This window comes from Engystomops pustulosus, chromosome 7 (genome assembly GCF_040894005.1).
Source record: "Engystomops pustulosus chromosome 7, aEngPut4.maternal, whole genome shotgun sequence".
Taxonomy (NCBI): domain Eukaryota; kingdom Metazoa; phylum Chordata; class Amphibia; order Anura; family Leptodactylidae; genus Engystomops; species Engystomops pustulosus.
In genome coordinates, this window is record NC_092417.1 from 9091856 (window position 1) to 9119076 (window position 27221).

General features: G+C 44.9%; 1 protein-coding gene across 1 annotated transcript in view; it reads left to right on the forward strand.

Moving 5' to 3' along the window:
• Window positions 1-7789, forward strand: part of LOC140069209 (NACHT, LRR and PYD domains-containing protein 6-like) — a 225304-nt gene extending 217515 nt beyond the window's left edge. The window contains exon 6 of the mRNA XM_072114646.1: window positions 7012-7789. Within this exon, the coding sequence (XP_071970747.1) occupies window positions 7012-7636 (625 nt within the window). The 3' untranslated portion in view covers window positions 7637-7789. The remainder of the gene's footprint in view (window positions 1-7011) is intronic.
• Window positions 7790-27221: the final 19432 nt, after the last annotated feature.

Genomic DNA, 27221 nt, shown 5'->3' on the forward strand with positions numbered 1-27221 from the left:
TAGAGATACACCCGCCATACTGTGCACTGATATAGATATACACCCGCCATACTGTGCACTGATATAGATATACACCCCCCCATACTGTGCACTGATATAGATATACACCCCCCCATACTGTGCACTGATATAGATATACACCCCCCCATACTGTGCACTGATATAGATATACACCCCCCCCATACTGATAAAGATATACACCCCCATACTGTGCACTGATATAGATATACACCCCACCCTATACTGTGCACTGATATATACACTCCCCCATACTGTGCACTGATATAGATATACACCCCCCCATACTGTGCACTGATATAGATATACCCCCCCCCCATACTGTGCACTGATATAGATATACCCCCCCCCATACTGTGCACTGATATAGATATACCCCCCCCCCATACTGTGCACTGATATAGATATACCCCCCCCCCATACTGTGCACTGATATAGATATACCCCCCCCCCCCATACTGTGCACTGATATAGATATACCCCCCCCCCCATACTGTGCACTGATATAGATGTACACCCCCTATACCAGTGATGGCGAACCTTTTAGAGGCCGAGTGCCCAAAATGCAACCCAAACCCTTCTGACTTGAAGTGAAGTGCCAACACAAAAATTTAACTAGAATAACAAGGTTTTAATTGAGAAAACGAGCCATAGAGAGACGCCCCCCCCACCATATACGTAATATAGTATAAAATGCATACAGCTTGTCACCATGTAGTATAAAATGCATAAAGCTTGTCGCCATGTAGTATAAAATGCATAAAGCTTGTTGCCATGTAGTATAAAATGCATACAGAATGCCGCCAAGTAGTATAAAATGCATACAGAATGTCGCCATGTAGTATAAAATGCATACAGAATGCCGCCAAGTAGTATAAAATGCATACAGAATGCCGCCAAGTAGTATAAAATGCATACAGAATGCCGCCAAGTAGTATAAAATGCATACAGAATGCCGCCAAGTAGTATAAAATGCATACAGAATGTCGCCATGTAGTATAAAATGCATACAGAATGCCGCCAAGTAGTATAAAATGCATACAGAATGTCGCCATGTAGTATAAAATGCATACAGAATGTCGCCATGTAGTATAAAATGCATACAGAATTTGCCATGTAGTATAAAATGCATACAGAATTTGCCATGTAGTATAAAATGCATACAGAATGCCGCCATGTATGATAAAATGCATACAGCTTATCGCCATGTAGTATAAAATACATACAGAATATATGTATACACATATAAACACCTACATATACACATACATATACACATTACATACATATACACATTACATACATATACATATTAATATACTCATTACATACATATACATATTACATACATATACACATACATATACTCATTACATACATATACACAGATAAACTTACTTTATTTTCTTTTATTCTACAGGAAGGTTCTCCAGGAATGCATGCAGGTTACACTGTATGCATTCTCCACTCCCACCTGGAGCGGAGGAGAGGGGGGCCACGGAGCGGAGGAGAGGGGGGCCACGGAGCGGAGGAGAGGGGGGCCACGGAGCGGAGGAGAAGGGGGCTACGGAGCGGAGGAGAGGGGGGCTACGGAGAGGTAGAGAGGGGGCTATGGAGCGGAGGAGAGGGGGGCTACGGAACGGGACAGAGGGAGCAAAGCAGTGCGGAGCGGACCGGGACAGAGTAGAGCGGACAGGGAGGGAGCACGGCAGACCGGAGCGGCCCGGGATAATTAATGCGCATGCGCGGTTTCTATGGGAGCGACTGAAACTTTCAGCGCTTTCCAAGTTACCGCGCATGCGCAAAAACACTGCGGTTCTGTCTATGGAGCGGCGCGTAGTTCCGCCGCTCGCATAGACCAAATTTTTACGGGCAGAGGCTTACTGGCGACGGTACGTGTGCCAACAGAAACGGCTTCGCGTGCCGTCTGTGGCACGCGTGCCATAGGTTCGCCATCGCTGCCCTATACTGTGCACTGATATAGATGTACACCCCCCATACTGTGCACTGATATAGATATACACCCCCCATACTGTGCACTGATATAGATATACACCCCCCATACTGTGCACTGATATAGATATACACCCCCCCCATACTGTGCACTGATATAGATATACACCCCCCCATACTGTGCACTGATATAGATATACACCCCCCCCATACTGTGCACTGATATAGATATACACCCCCCCCATACTGTGCACTGATATAGATATACACCCCCCCCATACTGTGCACTGATAGATATACACCCCCCCCATACTGTGCACTGATAGATATACACCCCCCCCCCATACTGTGCACTGATATAGATGTACACCCCCCATACTGTGCACTGATATAGATATACACCCCCCCATACTGTGCACTGATATAGATGTACACCCCCCCCATACTGTGCACTGATATAGATGTACACCCCCCATACTGTGCACTCATATAGATATACTCCCCCCATACTGTGAACTGATATAGATATACACCCCCCCATACTGTGCACTCATATAGATATACACCCGCCATACTGTGCACTGATATAGATATACACCCCCCATACTGTGCACTGATATAGATATACACCCCCCCATACTGTGCACTCATATAGATATACACCCGCCATACTGTGAACTGATATAGATATACACCCCCCCATACTGTGAACTGATATAGATATACACCCGCCATACTGTGCACTGATATAGATATACACCCGCCATACTGTGCACTGATATAGAGATACACCCGCCATACTGTGCACTGATATAGATATAGACCCGCCATACTGTGCACTGATATAGATATACACCCGCCATACTGTGAACAAATATAGATATACACCCGCCATACTGTGCACTGATATAGATATACACCCGCCATACTGTGCACTGATATAGATATACACCCCCCATACTGTGCACTGATATAGATATACACCCCCCATACTGTGCACTGATATAGATATACACCCCCCCATACTGTGCACTCATATAGATATACACCCGCCATACTGTGCACTGATATAGATATACACCCCCCCATACTGTGCACTCATATAGATATACACCCGCCATACTGTGCACTGATATAGATATACACCCCCCCATACTGTGCACTGATATAGATATACAACCCCCCCCCCCATACTGTGCACTGATATAGATATACACCCCCCCATACTGTGCACTGATATAGATATACACCCCCCCATACTGTGCACTGATATAGATATACCCCCCCCCCATACTGTGCACTGATATAGATATACACCCCCCCATACTGTGCACTGATATAGATATACACCCCCCCATACTGTGCACTGATATAGATATACACCCCCCCATACTGTGCACTGATATAGATATACACCCCCCCAATACTGTGCACTGATATAGATATACACCCCCCCAATACTGTGCACTGATATAGATATACACCCCCCCATACTGTGCACTGATATAGATATACACCCGCCATACTGTGCACTGATATAGATATACACCCCCCCCCATACTGTGCACTGATATAGATATACACCCCCCCCCATGCTGTGCACTGATATAGATATACACCCCCCCTTACTGTGCACTGATATAGATATACACCCCATATACTTTGCACTGATATAGATATACACCCCCCCATACTGTGCACTGATATAGATATACACCCGCCATACTGTGCACTGATATAGATATACACCCCCCCCTATACTGTGCACTGATATAGATATACACCCCCGCCATACTGTGCACTGATATAGATATACACCCCCCCCATACTGGGCACTGATATAGATATACCCCCCCCCATACTGTGCACTGATATAGATATAGATTAAAAAACATATGTAATAGTAATTTAACCTGTTACCGACATGTGGCGTAGTATTACGTCACATGCCGAGTGCGCAGGTGTTTCTCACTGATCGCTGCCAGCATCTTTCTGAGGATCTTCGCTCCCCGTGACATCATCGGGGAGCGGCGATCCGTTACCATGGTAGCCTTGGGTCTTCCGAAGACCAGAGGCTACTTCGGCTTAACCCATGCATTACAATGTGCTATCAGCACATTGTAATGTATGAGGAGTAAAATCCCCATATACAGTAGTATGGCAGTATATGGTAGGATCTTACAGACAACCTAGGGTTAAAGTACCCTAGGGAGTCTTAAAAATTGTAAAAAAAAAAAAAATATATATATATATAATAAAAAAACCTAAAAACTCAAATCACCCCCTTTCCCTAGAACTTATATAAATAAACAGTAAAAATCATACACACATTAGGTATCGCCGCGTCCGAAAATGCCCAATCTATTAAAATATAACTGTTTTTCACTGCGTTTAACCCCTTAACAGAAAATTGCGCCCAAAGTTGAAAATGGCACTTCTATAAAAAGTGATCAAAATGTCACACAGTCATAAAAATTATAACATTGTAAACATCATCAAAACCTCCCACAGCTCCATACATCAAAGTATAAAAAATATATAAAAAAAATCAATCTGACCGGAGCTCCTTTTAAGTCTTTTCAATGTTCTTTGACAAATCCACAGTATCGTTCCACTCTCACTCCTTAGGAACTTCTCTGGTGTAGCTAAGAGAATATACAGGCAGTCCCCGGGTTACATACAAGATAGGGTCTGTAGGTTTGTTCTAAAGTTGAATTTGTATGTAAGTTGGAACTGTATAGTTTATCATTGTAATCCCAGCCAGAACTTTTTTGGTCTCTGTGACAATTGGATAGTAAAAATGTTGGGTTGTCATAAGAACCAGGATTAACACTAAAGCTTCATTACAGACACCTGTGATAACTGTTACAGCTGATTATTGTAGCCTAGGACTAAGGGCACATTCACATGGCCGTCTGCGGGGACGTACATGCGGCCGCAAATTTGCGGCCGCATGTACGTCCCCATAGACGGCAATAGCGGCACGGCGGGGATCCGGTGCCACACATGTGTGGCACCGATCCGGGCCGCACACCGCAAAAAGATAGAGCAAGCTCTATCTTTCGGCGGATGTGCGGCCGTGCGCCGCTATTCTCTATGGAGGGAGGAGGGGCCACCTCCTCCTCACCTCCAGCACACGGCGGTATGCCCGCACGGCGGGCATACCGCGTGTGAATGTACCCTAAAGTACAGGAAATTACCAACATCCAGAGGTCCGTTTGTAAGTAGGGGTTATGTAAGTCGAGTGTTCTTAAGTAGGGGACTGCCTGTATACTTTATGTTTGGACGTGGGATTGGTCCGAGACTGTGGGGCAGGTCCCAATAGGGTATAGCAGTGGTGGCGAACCTATGGCACACATGCCACGGAGGGCACGCAGAGCAGGGCCGGTTCTAGACAAAGTGGGGCCCTGGGCAAAACTAAAAGTGGGGCCCCAAAATAAAACTATTTTATGACCAGTCACAGTCAGCAAGAGGCTCCTAAAAACAAAAACTGTAATATGGGAGAATTTTATAGGAGATAGATAAATGATAGGGAGATTTATGGGCAGCATGGTGGCTCCGTGATTAGCACTACAGCCTTGCAGCGCTGGTCAACATCTGCAAGGATTTTGTATGTTCTCTCTGTGTCTGCGTGGGTTTCCTCCGGGTCCTCCGGTTTCTTCCCACACTCCAAAAAAATTACTGGTAGGTTGATTAGACTGTGAGACCCATTGGGGAGAGGGACCGATATTTTCTGAAAATAGACACTTGCCCCATTTTCAAAATTGGTTCAAAAAAATACTTAAAATTTTGACTTTGATGGCAAAAAATTTGATCCAAACAGAAAATGTTTACCTTCACATCTCCTAAATGTACTACATCGACATTTGTAGAGTTCACAAATGCCCCAAAATGATATGTTCACATAAATAAATCCACATAATATGACTAAAACTGTAATAACTAGACAGCTGCTTTTCAGCTAGACATTTTTAGACAGTCACAACCTGCAAAATATATCAATAAAACAGAATAAAAAGTAAAGGCGCCATAAAACCTATAGAATAGAAAGCAGACAACCAGGCCATGCATTTGGCAATCAACATTCAAAATTTCCTCTAAAATATGTACAAATCCAGATACTTATATAAAGAAAATATGGGGCCACATTTATCACTTTTGTGCGCCTAAGTGTAGTAGTTGCGCCTAAATTCTGGCGCAGTGTTTTGCCAGAATTATCACAAGCTACAACCATCTGTGATAAGTTAATTTTCTGCCTCTTATTAATCACTTTACTTTAAAACAGTTTAGGCGCAATGTTAGATTCAGGCACTTACATGTGATCCTGCTACAAGCTCCTCTCTGCTTCTCCCACAGCCCAGAATGAAGATAACACTCACAGCAGCACCCAGGTGTGTGACACCCAGCACCCAGTGACCTCCTCAGCAGTGGCTTCTCCTGGAGGGGATCCCCCAGTGCTGGTCTCCTGCTGCACCCCTGTAATTCTGCACAGTATCCCCCTCAGACACACTGGTGATACTGCGCAGAATTACATGGGGGACACTTGTCTGTCGTATCTGCAACATTCTGTAAACTTGTGCAAACTTCTCTTGCTCTTGCTGTGAGCTCAGCGTTTTGCAGAATGTTTTGTAAATAGAAGGTGATGAACTGTAAATAGAGTCTGCAGCTCCTGTCTGTAATGTATCTATTAGGGCTCATTCACACGGCAGGGAGGGGGACAGTGATCTGGTCGCATAACTGCATGTATGCAGAACAGCAATGCATACCTTTATGCGGGTAGAAGTGAACGCCTTTCTACCCGCATAACTGCACGTATGCAGAACAGCAATCCAGTGCATGAATGTTTTATCATTCAAGTCTATGGGAGAGTGAAAATCTTCATTAAATGTGCATCAACGTCCGGTTTTTATGCAGAAGTAATGCAAACATTTGATGCATAATTTCATATTGATTTTCAGCATTAATATCCAGAATGTATGCAAATGGGCAAAATCCAGTTTTTAATACCCAAAAATAATGCTGAAATTTTATTAAACATAGGACTACCGACAATCTGGAGGAAAGCCTTGAAACCAGGAGCAGTGAGGACACAACCTCTGTGGATCAAGTTCCAAGAACGGAGGAACAAGTGCCAACTGTGCCGGCTGACACAGATCAACCAGCTGCCGAAACAATATTTCGTATTCCAACAAGGCGGAACAGACGGAGGAGGGATCCTGAAACCGATCTTCGCAACATGTGCGCTCAAGAAATTTTTGAGCAGTTGAGGCAGAGAAGGGAGGAGACCCCAGATGATGTGTTCTGCCGGGCACTGGTTGCAGATCTACAATCAGTACCGCCAGAGATGAAAATGAGCTGCAAGTCGGCTCTACTTGGCGTTGTACAGGTCTGCAATAATGTGGGTTACAACATTCAGGATATGTGCCAAAACATAGAGCACCATCGCCAGCGGGTTGCAGGGTTTCAACCACCGGCTCCGCTTCCTGCATCTGTTCGGCCATCTCTGCCTGCTCCACCAGCTCCAGCTGCTCCACCTGCTCCTCATGCACACCATTATGCTTGGCCAAGCACATATGGCTACGAGAGTGGCCATTACACAAATGTGCCAAGCCACAGCCAGGGATCCTCCTCTGGTCCATTTACAAGAGATTTGATGGACATTTAAAGTTTATGTTCGCAGTTAATTTAAAATACAGAGTTTTAAAGTTGTATTTTCAGGAAAGTTTTTTGCATGTTAAAATTTATATTTTTCTAATACAGTTTTAAAGTTGTTTTTTCTTGAAAGTTTTTGGCATGTTAAAATTTATATTTTTGTAATACAGAGTTTTAAAAGTTGCAAAGTTGTCAGTGTCGTCATGTGTTTTGAATAATTGAGGAAAAAGCACTTAAAATTACTGTGAATGTGTGTGTATATGTGTGTGTATATATATATATATATATATATATATATATATATATGTGTGTGTGTGTGCTTCCCCCTAGGCAACGAGCATGTCCCCCCTAGGCAACGAGCATGTCCTCCCTTGGCAACGAGCATGTCCCCCCTAGGCAACGAGCATGTCCCCCCTAGGCAACGAGCATGTCCCCCCTTGGCAACGAGCATGTCCCCCCTAGGCAACGAGCATGTCCCCCCTTGGCAACGAGCATGTCCCCCCTAGGCAACGAGCATGTCCTCCCTTGGCAACGAGCATGTCCCCCCTAGGCAACGAGCATGTCCCCCCTTGGCAACGAGCATGTCCCCCCTTGGCAACGAGCATGTCCCCCCTAGGCAACGAGCATGTCCCCCCTTGGCAACGAGCATGGTCCCCACTCCCCTTGGCAACGAGCATGTCCGCCTCCCCCCATGGCAACAATCCCTTTTTGTGTGTGTGTGTTTGTATTTTTTGTCTTCCAGGACCGTGCATGCTGTGGACTACTTCGGATTCGTAGGATTCCGTCGATGACTGGATTTTTTTTTTAAAAATAAATTGGTCAACGAGGGTGTGTCCGCATTTTCTTTCAATAAAACCTTCTTTTTTTTTAATTAAAAGTGTTTTTTATTTCTTCGCGAGACTCTATAATCAGCCATAATAGTGGTGCTGTCTACTTGACAGTGCTCATTATTAAGGGTTGGCCTTAGTATTTGCCATATTTTTATTTTGGCAAATTCACACTAACGCCCATACCATTACCCCGGTACCCACCGCCACCAGGGGTGCCGGGAAGAGCCAGGTACAAACCAGTACCTGACCGTCTATAGATGGTCAGGCAGTGGGGCGGCCGCAGGCTGTTATTGTTGCGCTGGAATAGCCCCCTAACAGCGGGCTATCCCAGCTCAGTAATAGCAGGCTGCTGCTGTTTTTTTGTATCTGGCTGATTTGGATTATAGGGGGGACCCCACGTCATTTTTTTCACAATTTTTTTGCAAAAAAACATTTTGTGGTGTCCCCTTTATTAATAGGGAGGACCCCATATGCTTTTTTTGACGGCTTGAAATTTTAATTGCAAAAAAAAAGTGTTGTCCCTCCTAACTGCCAAATCAGCCGTATTCCAAAAAACAGCATCAGCCTGTCATTACTGAGCTGGGATAGCCCTTAGGGGGCTTTTGCAGTGCAACAATAACAGCCTGCAGCTGCCCCAGTACCTGACCATTTATTGGTGGAGGTGGGTACCAGGGTAAGGATATTGGCATTAGTTTAAATTTGCCAAAAATAAAAAGATGGTAAACACTAAGACCAGCATGAGCACCGTCAACTATGGCAAATTATACAGTCTTGCAAAGAAAAAAAAACACTCAATAACAAAACAAAAGTTTTATTGAAAAAAACACACGTTTTTGTTAAAAAAAATGATGCTCATCAAAGGAATCCATTCACAGCATGCATGGTCCATGAATACAAAAAAAAACACACACACAAAAAATGGCTCATTGCTAACCCCTTTAACACTAGGGGAGGGTTATTGGCCAGACCATAGCCATACCTTGAGGTTAATACATTTGACAGTAGGTGTTGAATAAAAAAAAAATTGAAACAGGCACACAAATATTTTCTAAATTTTATTTGCAGAAGGAATCTAAACCTTGATGAGGGCTTTGTTAACTTCTTTGACTCTTTCTTTGGTTATAAAAACCACAAAAAAAGGGTTCAAAAAAGTGTTAAGCTCACAACCCACGTCAAGGGGCCCCATCTCTTGTGAGTCCCTACACTAACTAACCAAAATAAAAAATGTAAAAAAAAAAAAAAAACTAAACTAGGAGACCAGAACCAATCTAGCGCCTGCTAATTGCATCTACCTGCCAAGGAACCGCACCCTCTGGGGAATTGAAGTAGGAGGCAAACTGCTCACGGATAAACAGTCCTGCTGCTACTGGTCGTCCTTGAAGAGTGCTGTCTAGGGGTATAGATGCTGTAGGATTATGTTCCTCCAGGTCACCGTCAGAAGTACCGTCATGAATTCGAACATAGTTGTGCATGATGACACAGGCTTGCACTACTAGCTTCACATTCTCCGGGTCCATCTGAATGGAGCTATGGAGAACCCGCCACTTGCTGCAAAGAAGGCCAAAGGCACACTCCACGTACCGTCTCGCACGGGTGAGCCGGTAGTTAAAAATACGCCTCCGATCATCTAAACCACGCCGAGGGAATGGACGCAGCACATGATTGGAAAGTCCAAAGCCTTCATCAGCTACTATAACATACGGTGCAGGAGGTCCTGAAGATCCAGGCAGACATCTTGGTTCTGGTAGGCTAAGCTGGTTGGATTGAAGCCGCTCACTCATTCTGGAAGCCCTGAAGACCGCTGCATCAGCAGAGCTACCATAGGCCCCAATATCAACAATTATAAACCGATAGTTGCTGTCAGCCAAAGCCAACAGGACCACCGAAAAATACTGCTTATAATTGAAAAATTGGGATCCTGAGTGAGCTGGCTTCTTCACACGGATGTGCTTCCCATCCAGCGCCCCGATGCAGTTCGGAAACTGTGCAGATTCCTGGAAACCCGCAGCAATCTGGATCCAGTCATCAGCAGTCGGCTCAGGTATCACTGCAGCTCTCAGCCGCTCCCACATCACTTTGCAGGTTGTTTGCACAATTATAGAAATGGTGGAAACGCCCAACAAGAACTCAAAATGCAGGGATGCAAATGAATTCCCAGTGGCGAGAAACCTGAAAAAGAATTAAAAATAAATAAGAAAACAGTAACAAAATTGTACTTAACCCCCCCCCCCAAAAAAAAACAACTTACCGCAGTGTCACAATTAGCCGTTCTTCAGGGGTGATGGACCGCCTCATGTTCGTATCCTGATACCGGAGCCCTGATTGCAGCTCCAAAAGAAGACAGTCAAACGTAGGTATGGACATCCGAACATAGCTATGAAACTTGTCGGGGTGCCGGCGCAGGTCAGCATACAGGTTTCTGAAGTGACCCTTCCTAGGTCGTTTGGCGACTATTGGATGAACCCAAAACCGCCTGGTCCTTCTCCGCTCCTCTTCCAGCCTAGATGAATGCATTTCAAGGTGCTGAAGAATGGCCCAGTCCAGGAATAGAGCATCCACAGGATTATATGCCATCACAGGAGCAAAAAACTGCCAGAAATCACATACAAAACAACAATGGAGTCTAAACTTTCTCTCAGTAAAGAGAAAATGAAGTCTGGGCAGGTCAGGTGACAAAATTTGGGTTGGGCCAAAACATCATTTGCCAACCCACTGTATTTTTTACAGAATACTGTGAAAATACGGGTTACATACAGGCTACATACAGATGTCATACAGCCTGTATTTGCGACCAGAATACAGCTGTAAATACAGGACAGAAAATGCATACGGCCGTGTGAATGTACCCTTATATGTTCTAGTGTCTGTAGTGTATCTAATGTATCTATTATATGTACTAGTGTCTGCAGTGTATCTAATGTATCTATTATATGTTCCAGTGTCTGGCTAAGCTCTGCTGCTAGAAATGAGCTGTTCTGCAAAGGGGCTCAGTGCTTTCTTCTCAGATAACGCCACCTTCGGGCTGGAGTGTTTTTGCGCCCGTTTGTGCGCCTAAAATGAAAACGTTGCAAGTGATGAATATCATTAGGCGTAGCAAAACATCTGGATTGGTAAGATAGATGAGGGAAAGCTGGTTATTTGTGCTGCACGGCTAGTTTGGCGTTTAATCGCAAAAATGGTGCAAAAACGGTGCGCCTGAATGAAAAGGCGCAAAAACAACAAAAAAAAAACTATTGATACATGTGGCCCAAAGTGTGTTCTTAGATAATTCTGCATAGAGAAGGGTTAAAAACATGAATATTAGTTGATATTATCCCTTCTCAAAATGTAGTAACATAAAAGGGGATTTTTTCCATTATCTGTGAGGTGCAGCAGCTCCTGTGTGCAGCTAATTCTCCCTGCAGCCTGATGGCTAAGAATCTGGAGATGGGGGGAGACACTTCAGGGGGCTGTATCTCTGGCTCTGTGACACATAGAACCTCACTTCTTTTTTCCTATGGAAGAAGAGAGTCTCCTCTTTTATATGAATTTAAATTTGTGTTTCTAAAATGTAGGAAAATGGAGATAATAACTGTTAAACTGCCGTTGGGAGTGATTTTTATATATAAGAATAGCACCTGATATTCTCACTTTAAACCTGAATATCTATGGATCCATAGCACCTAGAAACAAAATTCAAGATTCATTTGAAAGAGATTCTCCCCTTTCTCCCAGGGGCCCTGGGCAATTGCCACCTTTGCCTACCCATAGCGCCGGCCCTGACGCAGAGCCCTCTCCATGGGCACGCGCACCATCTCCCCTGCCGTCTATATCTTGAATCAATGAAGCTTCGGCCAGCAGGAAAAGCTGCCGATCGCCGAGCGCTCCAGTGATATCTCTCACTGTAGGCTGCTCTGTGCTCACAAGTGCTGCCTTACACTCTCTTACTCCCTCCCCTGCAGCCCAGAAAAGACGGAACTGCAGGAGCCTACAGCAGCCTGTAAAGATAAGTGTAACAGGAGGCAGGAGCTGCTCTGTGTATATGTCACAGGCAGCAGGCAGGCAGCTTTGGGACATTAAACAACTATAGGTGCTTATTGTTTAGTGTCCCAAACTGCCCTGTATGACCGCTTCCCATGGCCACATATATACTGCCCTTGGCCCAGATCTCTTGTCTTGTTGCTGTGCCATGCTGCCAGTGACCCTGGGGTGCACTACACTGCCCTCACTGACAGCATGGCACAGGTGCCCAGAGCTCAGGACCAAGGGATATATGTATATATATGGCCACAGACGGCTGTCATATGGGGACATTTGATCGAAAATTCACCTGCCTGATTCCATGTAACTTTGTAATTCAGTGCACCCACACTCGCTGTGTGGGGGTAGTGTTCCTCAGTGGATGGGGGTAGTATTCCCAGCGTTATTTGCTCCTGCTTTGTGATATAATTGGTGATGTTGGTCTTTCTATGGTGGTCTGTTTATTATCAGTATGGTGGTATTTATCTTGTTGTACTGGTAATGGTCATCATGTGGCAGTATTATATGTCCCTTATAGAGGGGGATTGTCGGTAATTATAGGCTCAATAGCCGGGTTGGCACTCTGCAATGATAGCGTAGACTTTGGTTTGCAGTTTGGGCACTTGGTCTCTAAAAGGTTCGCCATCACTGGGGTATAGTGTGCAACTCAGTATATTTCAAAGTATAAAAAAGTTATTGGCGCCAGAATGCAAAATCCCCCCAAAAAATTTTGTACAGGAGGTTTTAATATTTTTAAATGTATGAAGACATTATAAAACCTGTATAAATTTGGTCTCCCCGTAATCGCACCGACCCAAAGAATAAAGCAGACATGTCATTTGGGGCGCTCAGTGAAATCTGTAAGATCCAAGCTCACAAGAATACGGCGTTTTTTTTACCAATTTCACTGCATTCGGAATTTTTTTTCCCGCTTCCCAGTACACGGCAGGGAATATTCAATGCCACCATTATGAAGTGCAATTTGTTAAGCAGAAAATTAGCCATCACACAGCTCTGTAGATGTTTGAAGGTGGGAAGTGAAAAATGAAAACGCAAAAACGAAAAGGGCTGCAGCGTTAAGGGGTTAAATTTTATATAATTAATGTGCTTCCTGCCAAGTGTGCCACCGTTTAAAGAATTGTAATTAAAAAAAAAAAAAAAAGCAAAACATTTATTAAAAAAGTAAAATAAATTATGAAGTTTTTGCCCCTCCACCCCCCAAAAAAGAAATTAAATAAAAATTTAGGTGTGCTAGCCCATAGAAACCACAAGAAAAGTGTGACGTGTTACAGGTACTGGAATGCTATATACCAGTGATGGCAAACCTTTAAGAGGCCGAGTGCCCAAACTACAATAAAGATCCGCTTATTTATCGCAAAGTGCCAACACAGAAATGTAATTTGTGATTTATACTCCCTGCTCTGTCACAGTTTTCATTGATACCAGCACCTGAGGACACCAGTAAAGCAGAAAATAGTCCCAGGTAGAACTGCCACTTTAAAATACCTCTGTGCACAGCAAGTCCTGGGCTGTCTGGGACTGCAGGAAGATACCTGGAGTCCTCTCTGGTGATGGCCTGAGTGCCCACAGAAAGGGCTCTGAGTGCCACCTCTGGTACCAGTGCCATAGGTTAGCCATCACTGCTATATACAATAAGTCGGTAGACAATGCAATTACAATCTTTATTATAGCAAAAATAAATACATGAAAAGATCCAAGCCAAAACATTTAAAAGCAATTAAAAGCACCAACATGTGCATAGCTTTCTGGATTGTTACCAGGGAAAATGAGAATGTAGATAAATACTGGTAGCAAATAGCAGCCTGACAATAAAGTGCAAAGATGAGCACAGGTTGCTATAGACCCCTCTCCTACTAGACCTATGAGTATAGCTTATATCCTAAGTCTTATAAGGCTAAAGTGCAATACCAGCAGACTAAGCAGCAAATAGCAGATATAACAAGAAAATGAGAAATCCTGAGGCAGCCACATGGTCTAGTGGCGGAACGCGTGGGGAGCCTGTCCCCTCTCCTCATACCTGGGGATATTATTTCTATTTCTCATTTTCTTGTTATATCTGCTATTTGCTGCCTAGTCTGCTGGTGCTGCTTTTCATGTATTTATTTTTGCTATAATAAAGATTGTAATTGCATTGTCTACCGACTTCTTGTATATAGCATTCCAGTACCTGTAACACGTCACACTTTTCTTGTAGTTTCTATGTAGTCCGATTGTTCTGACGTGAGGTACTATTTTTGCGGTCCATTGCTTTTTTCTATAGTACGCTAGCCCATGTCATTCGTTTCAATTGAGACAGAAAGGTTGTTTGCCTTTATTTAATGCACATTTCATCTAAAGTGACTGGGATTGTCTCAATTGGCAGCACAGAAAATGCCTAGTATCTATTAATTTGTGTTACTGAAATGTCATACTCCTCCTCGGCTAAAATTACTCCTCAAAAATTATAAGAGGAGTATCGTTACCTTCCGGTAAAAATGTTAGTGCGACCTCTGTATCTAATCCTATCCTGTGTGATACAGCCTACTGAGCTGTGTATCTGATTCTATCCTGTGTGATACAGCCTACTGAGCTGTGTATCTAATTCTATCCTGTGTGATACAGCCTACTGAGCTGTGTATCTAATTCTATCCTGTGTGATACAGCCTACTGAGCTGTGTATCTAATTCTATCCTGTGTGATACTGCCTACTGAGCTGTGTATCTGATTCTATCCTGTGTGATACTGACTGCTGAGCTGTGTATCTAATCCTATCCTGTGTGATACTGTCTGCTGAGCTGTGTATCTAATCCTATCCTGTGTGATACTGACTGCTGAGCTGTGTATCTAATTCTATCCTGTGTGATACTGCTGAGCTGTGTATCTAATCCTATCCTGTGTGATACTGCTGAGCTGTGTATCTAATCCTATCCTGTGTGATACAGCCTACTGAGCTGTATATCTAATTCTATCCTGTGTGATACTGACTGCTGAGCTGTGTATCTAATTCTATCCTGTGTGATACTGCTGAGCTGTGTATCTAATCCTATCCTGTGTGATACTGACTGCTGAGCTGTGTATCTAATTCTATCCTGTGTGATACTGCTGAGCTGTGTATCTAATCCTCTTCTGTGTGATACTGACTGCTGAGCTGTGTATCTAATTCTATCCTGTGTGATACTGTCTGCTGAGCTGTGTATCTAATCCTTTCCTGTGTGATACTGACTGCTGAGCTGTGTATCTAATCCTCTCCTGTGTGATACTGCCTGCTGAGCTGTGTAACTAATCCTCTCCTGTGTAATACTGACTGCTGAGCTGTGTATCTAATCCTATCCTGTGTGATACTGCTGAGCTGTGTATCTGATCCTATCCTGTGTAATACTGACTGCTGAGCTGTGTATCTATCCTGTGTGATACTGCTGAGCTGTGTATCTGATCCTATCCTGTGTAATACTGACTGCTGAGCTGTGTATCTATCCTGTGTGATACTGTCTGCTGAGCTGTGTATCTGATTCTATCCTGTGATACTGACTGCTGAGCTGTGTATCTAATCCTATCCTGTGTGATACAGTCTGCTGAGCTGTGTATCTAATCCTATCCTGTGTGATACTGTCTGCTGAGCTGTGTATCTAATCCTATCCTGTGTGATACTGTCTGCTGAGCCATGTATCTAATCCTACCCTGTGTGATACTGCTGAGCTGTGTATCTAATCCTCTCCTGTGTGATACTGCTGAGCTGTGTATCTAATCCTCTCCTGTGTCTGTTATTTGCCGAAGATTCTCCCTAGTAATCTATAAATTTGGACTTTGCAAAGGCATTTGACACTGTCCCTCATAGACGCCTGATGGGTAAAATTAGGGCTATTGGTTTGGCAGAAATCATTTGCAATTGGATTGAGAACTGGCTGAAGGATCGTATCCAGAGAGTTGTGGTCAATGATTCCTACTCGGAATGGTCACCAGTTATGAGTGGTGTACCTCAGGGTTCTGTGCTTGGCCCAAGCTGTGTAGTGTAATACAGTCTATGGAGGATGGGGGTAGTAGTACAAGCTGTGTAGTATAATACAGTCTATGGAGGATGGGAGTAGTACAAGCTGTGTAGTGTAATACAGTCTATGGAGGATGGGAGCAGTAGTACAAGCTGTGTAGTGTAATACAGTCTATGGAGGATGGGAGCAGTAGTACAAGCTGTGTAGTGTAATACAGTCTATGGAGGATGGGGGTAGTAGTACAAGCTGTGTAGTGTAATACAGTCTATGGAGGATGGGAGTAGTACAAGCTGTGTAGTATAATAAAGTCTATGGAGGATGTTCATAGGGTGCAGGGTGACTTGGACAGACTGAATGTTTGGTCATCCACTTGGCAAATGAGGTTTAATGTGGATAAATGTAAGGTTATGCACCTGGGGGCTAATAATCCAAAGGCAAAATATGTCCTTGGGGGAGTAAATCTGGGAGAGTCCCTTGTTGAGAAGGACCTGGGGGTACTAGTAGATCATAAATTGAATAACAGCATGCAATGTCAATCAGCTGCCTCTAAAGCCAGTAGGATCTTGTCATGTATCAGCAGTGGTTGGGACTCTCGTGATAGGGATGTAATATTACCACTATACAAGGCATTGGTTCGGCCTCACCTGGAATATGCCGTCCAGTTCTGGGCACCGGTCCATAAAAAGGAGGCCCTGGAGCTGGAGAGGGTTCAACGTAGAGCCACAAAAATGATAAGGGGTATGGAGGGTCTTAGTTATGAGGAAAGATTAAAACAACTAGATTTATTTAGTCTGGAAAAGCGACGACTACGAGGAGACAGGAATAATTTATATAAATATATGAATGGTCCATACAAAGAATATGGTGGTAAGTTGTTTCAGATAAAATCAAATTAAAAGACGAGGGGGCACTGTCTCCGTCTGGAGAAAAAAAGGTTTAATCACCAGAGGCGACAGGGCTTCTTTACTATGAGAACTGTCAATCTGTGGAATAGCCAAGCTCAGGCGCTGGTCACAGCAGGGACAGCAGAGAACTCAGGCGCTGGTCACAGCAGGGACAGCAGAGAGCTCAGGCGCTGGTCACAGCAGGGACAGCAGAGAGCTCAGGCGCCGGTCACAGCAGGGACAGCAGAGAGCTCAGGCGCCGGTCACAGCAGGGACAGCAGAGAGCTAAGGCGCCGAGCACAGCAGGGACAGCAGAGAGCTCAGGCGCCGAGCACAGCAGGGACAGCAGAGAGCTCAGGCGCCGAGCACAGCAGGGACAGCAGAGAGCTCAGGCGCCGAGCACAGCAGGGACAGCAGAGAGCTCAGGCGCCGGTCACAGCAGGGACAGCAGAGAGCTCAGGCGCCGGTCACAGCAGGGACAGCAGAGAGCTCAGGCGCCGGTCACAGCAGGGACAGCAGAGAGCTCAGGCCTGGTCACAGCAGGGACAGCAGAGAGCTCAGGCCTGGTCACAGCAGGGACAGCAGAGAGCTCAGGCGCTGGTCACAGCAGGGACAGCAGAGAGCTCAGGCGCTGGTCACAGCAGGGACAGCAGAGAGCTCAGGCGCTGGTCACAGCAGGGACAGCAGAGAGCTCAGGCGCTGGTCACAGCAGGGACAGCAGAGAGCTCAGGCGCTGGTCACAGCAGGGACAGCAGAGAGCTCAGGCGCTGGTCACAGCAGGGACAGCAGAGAGCTCAGGCGCTGGTCACAGCAGGGACAGCAGAGAGCTCAGGCGCTGGTCACAGCAGGGACAGCAGAGAGCTCAGGGGCCGGTCAACAGCAGGGACAGCAGAGAGCTTCAAGAAGGGTCTAGATGCCTTTTTACACCTAAATAACATTGCTGGTTATGTTATATAGAATTGTTTCCCATAAATCCCTTCCTCATCCAATCCCTTCCCTTCCTTGGTTGAACTTGATGGTCATGTGTCTTTTTTCAACCATATAAACCATGATACAATGAAACTATGAAATATACAAAGTATACAGGAACCAAGTCCAGAAATCCTATAATAAGCCTCTGCCATAAATATAGAGGAGAGGAAGATACAGAATCATCTCATTACTAGGAGCTGACTATAGCGCCCCCCAGAGGTAACATACAATATTCCAGGACTGGAGAGGAGACACTGAGCTGTGGATGACTTGCTCTACAACCACAAGCAGCAGGGGAGCCCCCAGCATTTCCCAGTCAGGGGCCCCAAAATCCTGAGTGTCCCTGAGTAGGGAGGTAGGTGGTCCAGGTACCTACCCGATACACATTACATGTAAGGAAGGGGCATAGACCCGGGGGCACTTGTAGAGGTCAGGACATGGCAATTACTAGTAGAAATCAGCCGCCGGGACAAACACATTTCAGGGAAGATTTTTCTCACTTTTTCATTATCAAGAGACTTAAAATAAGCACAAAAATATCTACAAATAACAGAAGAGGGAAAAAGCATCAACCGAAGACCCTGGAATAGTAGATAAGAGGGTCCCCGGGTGTGATTATACATATGTCATGTACACCGTATCACACAGGAGAGGATTAGATACACAGCTCAGCAGACAGTATCACACAGAATAGGATTAGATACACAGCTCAGCAGACAGTATCACACAGGATAGGATTAGATACACAGCTCAGCAGACAGTATCACACAGAATAGGATTAGATACACAGCTCAGCAGACAGTATCACACAGGATAGGATTAGATACACAGCTCAGCAGACAGTATCACACAGAATAGGATTAGATACACAGCTCAGCAGACAGTATCACACAGGATAGGATTAGATACATGGCTGAGCAGTATCACATATGATAGGATTAGATACAAAGCACAGCAGACTGTATCACACAGGATAGGATTAGATACACAGCTCAGCAGACAGTATCACACAGGATAGGATTAGATACACAGCTCATCGGTCAGTATCACACAGGGGAGGATTAGATACACAGCTCTGCAGTATCACACAGGATAGGATTAGATACACAGCTCAGCAGTCAGTATCACACAGGAGAGGATTAGATATACAGCTCATCGGTCAGTATCACACAGGACAGGATTAGATACACAGCTCTGTAGTATCACACAGGATAGGATTAGATACATAGCTCAGAAGTATCACACAAGAGAGGATTAGATACACAGCTCTGCAGTATCACACAGGATAGGATTAGATACATAGCTCAGCAGTATCACATATGATAGGATTAGATACAAAGCTCTGCAGTATCACACAGGATAGGATTAGATACACAGCTCAGCAGACAGTATCACACAGGATGGGATTAGATACACAGCTCAGCAGTCAGTATCACATATGGCAGGATTAGATACACAGCCCAGCAAACAGTATCACACAGGATAGGATTAGATACACAGCCCAGCAAACAGTATCACACAGGATAGGATTAGATACACAGCTCTGCAGTATCATACAGGATATGATTAGATACACAGCTCAGCAGACAGTATCACACAGGATGGGATTAGATACACAGCTCAGCAGACAGTATCACACAGGATGGGATTAGATACACAGCTCAGCAGACAGTATCACACAGGATAGGATTAGATACACAGCTCAGCAGTCAGTATCACACAGGATAGGATTAGATACACAGCTCAGCAGTCAGTACCACACAGGATAGGATACACAGCTCAGCAGACAGTATCACACAGGATAGGATTAGATACACAGCTCTGCAGTATCACACAGGATATGATTAGATACACAGCTCAGCAGACAGTATCACACAGGATAGGATTAGATACACAGCTCAGCAGTCAGTATCACACAGGAGAGGATTAGATACACAGCTCAGCAGACAGTATCACACAGGATAGGATTAGATACACAGCTCTGCAGTATCACACAGGATATGATTAGATACACAGCTCAGCAGACAGTATCACACAGGATGGGATTAGATACACAGCTCAGCAGTCAGTATCACACATGGCAGGATTAGATACACAGCTCAGCAGTCAGTATCACACAGGATGGGATTAGATACACAGCTCTGCAGTATCACACAGGATATGATTAGATACACAGCTCAGCAGACAGTATCACACAGGATGGGATTAGATACACAGCTCAGCAGACAGTATCACACAGGATGGGATTAGATACACAGCTCAGCAGACAGTATCACGCAGGATTGGATTAGATACACAGCTCAGCAGACAGTATCACGCAGGATAGGATTAGATACACAGCTCTGCAGACAGTATCACGCAGGATAGGATTAGATACACAGCTCAGCAAACATTATGACACAGAATTGGAGCTGTGTATCTAATCCTATCCTGTGTGATACTGCGGAGCTGTGTATCTAATCCTCTCCTGTGTGATACAGTCTGCGGATACCTCCCTCACATCTCCTCTTATTCTTACAGGTTGGGTTATAATGATCTCTCAGACTCGTCCTGCGTTCCGTTGGCTTCTGTAATAAGGAATAATCCGGACCTGAAGAGACTGGACCTGTCTGGTAACCGCCTGGCTGGTCCTGACCTCAGTGTCCTGCTGGAAGCTCTGTCCGGTCTCCGCAGGTTGGAGATATTACAGTAAGTGTAAGATATAATGAAGTTTCTCCCAGTAATAGACACATTGGGGCAGATTTACTTACCCGGTCCATTCGCGATCCAGCGGCGCGTTCTCTGTGGTGGATTTGGGTCCGGCCGGGATTCATTAAGGTTCCTCCGACGTCCACCAGGTGTCGCTGCTGCGCTGAAGTCCGCTGTAATGCACTCAAGTTCACCGGCCTATTCCTGGTGAAGGTAAACGCGAGTCCCGCAACACTTTTTGTTTTTTAAATGCGGCGGTTTTTACGAATCCGTTGGGTTTCCGTTCGGCCACGCCCCCCGATTTCCGTCGCGTGCATGTCAGCGCCGATGCACCAAAATCCATTCGCGTGCGCCAAAATCCAAGGGCAATACAGGGAAAAAAAATCGGCGCAAATCGGAAATATTCGGGTAACACGTCAGGAAAACGCAAATCAGGCCCTTAGTAAATGACCTTCAAATGGGGCAGATTTACTTACCCGGTTGGGATTCACTAAGGTAGTTCCTCCAACGTCCACCAGGTGTCGCTGCTGCGCTAAAGTTCATCAGAATGCACTGAACTTCACCGTCCTATTGTGGGTGCAGGTAAGTGCGTGTCGAGTGACACTTTTTTTTAATGCGGCGGTTTTTCCAAATCAGTCAGGTTTTTTTAATGGCCACGCCCCCCCCGATTTCCGTCGTGTGCATGCCAGCGCCGATGCGCCACAATCGGATCGCGTGCGCCAAAATCCCGGGGAAATATAGTGAAAATCTACACAAATCGGAAATATTCGGGTAATACGTCGGGAAAACACGAATCGGGCCCTTAGTAAATGACCCCCTTTGTCTCTTGTGTCTGTAATAGAGGAGAGGAAGATACATTATTAGGAGCTGACTATAGCGCCCCCCAGAGGTAACATACAATATTGCAGGACTGGAGAGGAGACACTGAGCTGTGGATGACGAGCCGTGGCCTTGTCCTTCTCTTATCTCTGTGATCCGGTAATACAGGAGCCGCACATGATGGTGATGGGGGAGGCCGGGGACACCCTGCACCCACATATCATTTCCAGCACCCAAAGTCTTACAGGACAGGAAGGTGCAGAGTTATTCCCCATCACCTCTAGGGGGCACCGTATATACAACCCCCTGACAGCACTGTGTGATAATATAGGACGATAATAACATAAATATACAAGCAGCAGGGGGGCCCAGCATCTCCCAGTCAGGGGCCCCAAAATTTTTACTGTCCCCGAGTAGGGAGGTAGGTGGTCCTGGTACCTACCCGATACACATTACATGTAAGGAAGGGGCATAGACCCGGGGGCACTTGTAGTAGAAATCAGCCGCCGGGACGTAAACACATTTCAGGGAAGATTTTTCTCCCTTTTTCATTATCAAGAGGGCTCATGTAGACGGGTGTTTTTGATGTCCGTATACTATCCTTTTTTTTGCGGATGGCAAACGGACCCACTGTTTCCTATGGGTCTGTTCTCATGTCCTTTTTCACGGATGTGCAGACAGTGAGAAAAAAAGTGCAGCATGCGTTATTGTGTCTCGCATGCGGACCACGTACATCCATTGAAGTCAATGTATCCGCAAAAAAATGGACGGCACATGCATGACCTCCGTATGCAGAGTGTTATTTCTTCAAATGTTGCAACCAACTGGGCGGAGCAAGAAGTAGATTAGAAACCCATCAGCTTTTTTTGAATCTGAGAAAATAACGGATGGAGTACGGATACAATATGGACTGATCAGACATCACGTCAGCATTTTTGGCAGATGAGCTGTGGAAACGCCCGTCTGAATGAGCCCTTATTTTTTGTATATGGTTACATTCAAACGGCCGTCTGGGGGGGGATGTGTATGCTCTATCTTTCCCCTTGTGTGCAGCGCTTTTCTCTATGGAGGGGGGAGGGGGCTGCGGCCGGTCCAGCATACAGCTGTGTGAATGTAACTTATACATTTTTATTCATTTAATGTAACTGTAATATATGATTAAAATATTATTCAAAGCCCATAGCCTAATGGATAGAGGCTCAGTCTCTCTATGGCAGAGGGTGGAGGTTGTGGGTTCTTCAAGTCTTGTGTCTGGGGAAGACCTGGGAGATGTAGAGACCCATATATGGACAGATGGTGATATCTCCCTGCTGACGTGGTCCCTGCTCTGCCTCTAACCCGACACATCTCTTCCCGATGTCTGCCTTGCAGACAGATAGAAGTCTGTGGAAGTCGTTCAGTACCGCACGTAACAGAAACCTGGTATTGAACCCTTCTGGCTATAAGTACTGAGATTTCAATGCATCGTGCAACCCTAGATAGGATTAGATACACAACTCAGCAGTCAGTATCACACAGGCTAGGATTAGATACACAGCTCAGCAGGCACTATCCCACAGGAAAGAGTTAGATACAAAGCTCAACAGACAGTATCAGACAGCATAAGATTAGATACACAGCTCAGCAGAGAGTATCACAAAGGATGGGATTAGATACACAGTGGGATATTCTGCTGAGCTGTGTATCTAATCCTCTCCTGTGTGATACAGTCTGCGGACACCTCCCTCACATCTCCTCTTATTCTTACAGGTTGGGTTATAATAATCTCCCGGACACGTCCTGCGTCCCGTTGGCTTCTGTAATAAGGAATAATCCGGACCTGAAGATACTTGTCCTGTCTGGTAACCGCCTGGCTGGTCCTGACCTCAGTGTCCTGCTGGAAGCTCTGTCCGGTCTCCGCAGGTTGGAGGGATTATAGTAAGTATAAGATAGAATGAAGTTTCTCTGGGTAATAGACACTTTGTATCCCTCTCCTGTGTGATACTGTCTGCTGAGCTGTGTATCTAATCCTCTCCTGTGTGATACTGTCTGCTGAGCTGTGTATCTAATCCTCTCCTGTGTGATACTGTCTGCTGAGCTGTGTATCTAATCCTCTCCTGTGTGATACTGTCTGCTGAGCTGTGTATCTAATCCTCTCCTGTGTGATACTGTCTGCTGAGCTGTGTATCTAATCCTCTCCTGTGTCTGTTATTTCCGGAAGATTCTCCCTAATAATCTATAAATATACAATGTATATAGGAACCAAGTACACGCCACGCCCCCAAATAGTGTCGCATGAAACTCAGCATGATTGCGCCAAAATCTGATGGCGTGCGCCAAAAACCCCTGTTAAATGAGGCACAAATCAGAAATAGTCTGGAAACCGGACGGAAATGCGGTGTACAGACCCTTAGTAAATGTGCCCCTGTGTGATAATATAGGATCATAATGACGTAAATATAAAGTTCTAAAACCATAAGTAACACAAGAAGTAACAGGAATCAGGAAAACCTGCCAGATGTCAGTAAGAAGTTCATGTACAATCAATTGTTATTAAGTAGAAACACGTGACATTAACAACATAAAACATTAAATTGATACTGAGACATCAGCAACGCCTAACAAATGACACTACACAGAATAATAATGTGCTTAGCCACGGGCAGTGTGTCATGGAAAGAAGGGGGGTAACATTGAACATTATTAATGAATTCCCTATTTTGTTTCTGTCAGTTTAATATATAAATAATATGTATCATCTCGGGCAAACAGGCGACTATGGCGATGCTTTTTGTAGTGTAGCGGGGGATTTTTTTTTTAATTATATGGGAAATATCAATGTATTTTTACTTTATATGTCCCCCATGAGGTCATAAAAGACCCCTGGGGACATTTTTCCCCCTTTTTTTTTTTTTCCTTTAAATTTTATTTTTTTTTCTTTTCCATCTATAAGAGCCTCAGTTACAGGGAAATGACCACCTGTGACTGGGGATTCTGATCATAGCAGCTCTGTTTAACCCCTTTAGACCCGGTAGTCATGCTCCTCCGTGCACTGCGGTCCTTCTGCGCGATTCTGTGAGAAGCGGAGAAGGGAGAAGCTGTAAAGAACCGCATCTCTCTGCTCTCTAGAGACACCCGGAGACCAGGTCCTGCTCCCGCAGCTAGCGCAGGAGAAGTAGAAAACTGCAGCGATGTCTAAAGACTCAGGACCTGCACCCGCTGACGTCTGAAGTCAGTGGGCGGTCCCAGACAAGTTAATAAAACTCTCATCAAGTTAAAATCTCATATGTCATGAAAAAATTTTTAATATGTAAAGTGTTCGAAAGATCTTGTTATTTCAAAAACTGCAACACATTGCCCTGGCCATTCAGGCAACAATAAACATCAGTCACAAAGGGGTTAAAAATGATAAGAGGAGTATTATTTACATATATAGGACACACACTCCTCACCCTCCTCATTATACATGTACTGTATACACACACGCGCAGCATCCGTGTACTGTATACACACACGCGCAGCATCCGTGTACTGTATACACACACAATGCATAGACAAGGTGGTAGTTGTGAATAGCGTCCTTTCCTGGTCCAGGATCTATCTGGTGAGCCTGCGCAACTCTTCCAGAAGCTACCTCTAGGAGAGAGTTAATACTGAGAGGTTACTGTCCAATTATGTTCTTGTAAAACAAGCTGGAAGTTGATTGGAGGGTTGCTACCACCTGACCAGGGGAGTCTATAAACTCCTGCTGGGTGGAAGGACATGGTTAGTCTACAGAGTCCAATCAGGGTGAGCTGGACATGCAAGTGCTGCCACAGCAAGCTTCCTAATACCAGGAACCACAGGTGCCTCAGGCCCCTGCCTAGCACCCAGGGCAGGTCTGGAGACTTAAGCCCAAAGCTGAGATCCATCAGCAGGACTTGGCTCCATTTCTACCATGCCAGCCTGAAGCTACTACCAGGCTGCGTGTAACCTTCCTGTGGACTGGCTCTCCACGAGTCTGCTGCTAACCGATTGGTCATCTGTTAACCCCTTAAACGCTCTGCGCCGTAGCTCTACGGCGCAGAGGTATAAGGGATGTATGAAGAGGGCTCACGGGCTGAGTCCTCTTCATACAGAGGTGGGGGTTTTTGCATTTTGCACAAAACCCCCACCGCTAATAACCGCGGTCGGTGCTTGCACCGATCGCGGCTATTAACCCTCTAAACGCCGCCCGCAAAGTCGCGGGGGGCGTTTAAAAGACGGCGGCGCGTGGGCGCCGCCATCTTTTTTTCGATCGCCACGCCCCCGAACGTCATCGGGGGGCGGCGATCGGTTACCATGGTAGCCTCGGGTCTTCTCTTGACACGAGGCTACATGGTTTATGCAGGTTCGTTACAATGAGCCAGTGGCTCATTGTAATGTAAGACCTGCAAAAATGCCATATATTGCAATACTGTAGTATTGCAGTATATGGTAGGAGCAATCTGATCATCTAGGGTTAATGTACCCTAGATGGTCTAAAAAATAGTGAAAAAAAAAAGAAAAAAAAAAGTTTAAAAAATAAAAAAAATCAATAAAATATTAAAAGTTCAAATCACCCCCCTTTCCCTAGAACGGATATAAAACATAACAAACAGTAAAAATCACAGACATATTAGGTATCGCCGCGTCCCAAAATGCCCGATCTATCAAAATATAAAAACGGTTACGGCCGGCGGTGACCTCCGAGGCGGGAAATGGCGCCCAAATGTCCGAAATGCGACTTTTACACCTTTTTACATAACATAAAAAATGAAATAAAAAATTATCAAAATGTCGCACAGAACTCAAAATGGTAGCAATGAAAACGTCGCCTCATTTCGCAAAAAATGACCCCTCACACATTTCCGTGCGCCAAAGTATGAAAAAGTTATGGCAAAAAATTTTTTTACTTTTTTGTACACATTCGTTTAATTTTTGAAAATGTATTAAAACACAATAAAACCTATATAAATTTGGTATCACCGCGATCGCACCGAACCAAAGAATAAAGTAGGCGTGTTATTTGGAGCGAAGAGTGAAAGTCGTAAAAACTGAGCCCACAAGAACGTGACGCACGTGCGGTTTTTTTTCAATTTTTCCACATTTGGAATTTTTTTTCAGCTTCGCAGTACACGGCATGTTAAAATAAATAACATTACGGGAAAGTAAAATTTGTTACGCACAAAATAAGCCCTCACACAGGTCTGTACACGTAAAAATGAAAAAGTTCCAAAAGAATCTGGAAGTTTGCAGAGACAAACCCTGGCCAGGTTTACGAACCTTTCCTCCGGGATTGGGATCGTCCCCGTGATGCGGTAAGGGACAGTAGAGTCTCTGGGACACTGACAGAGATTTTACGGTTGAGCGTTAACTCCTTGATTTCTGAAACATTGTGTGAAGGTCTCTAATTTGTACTACTTAATTTGTAGTCCAGAGCT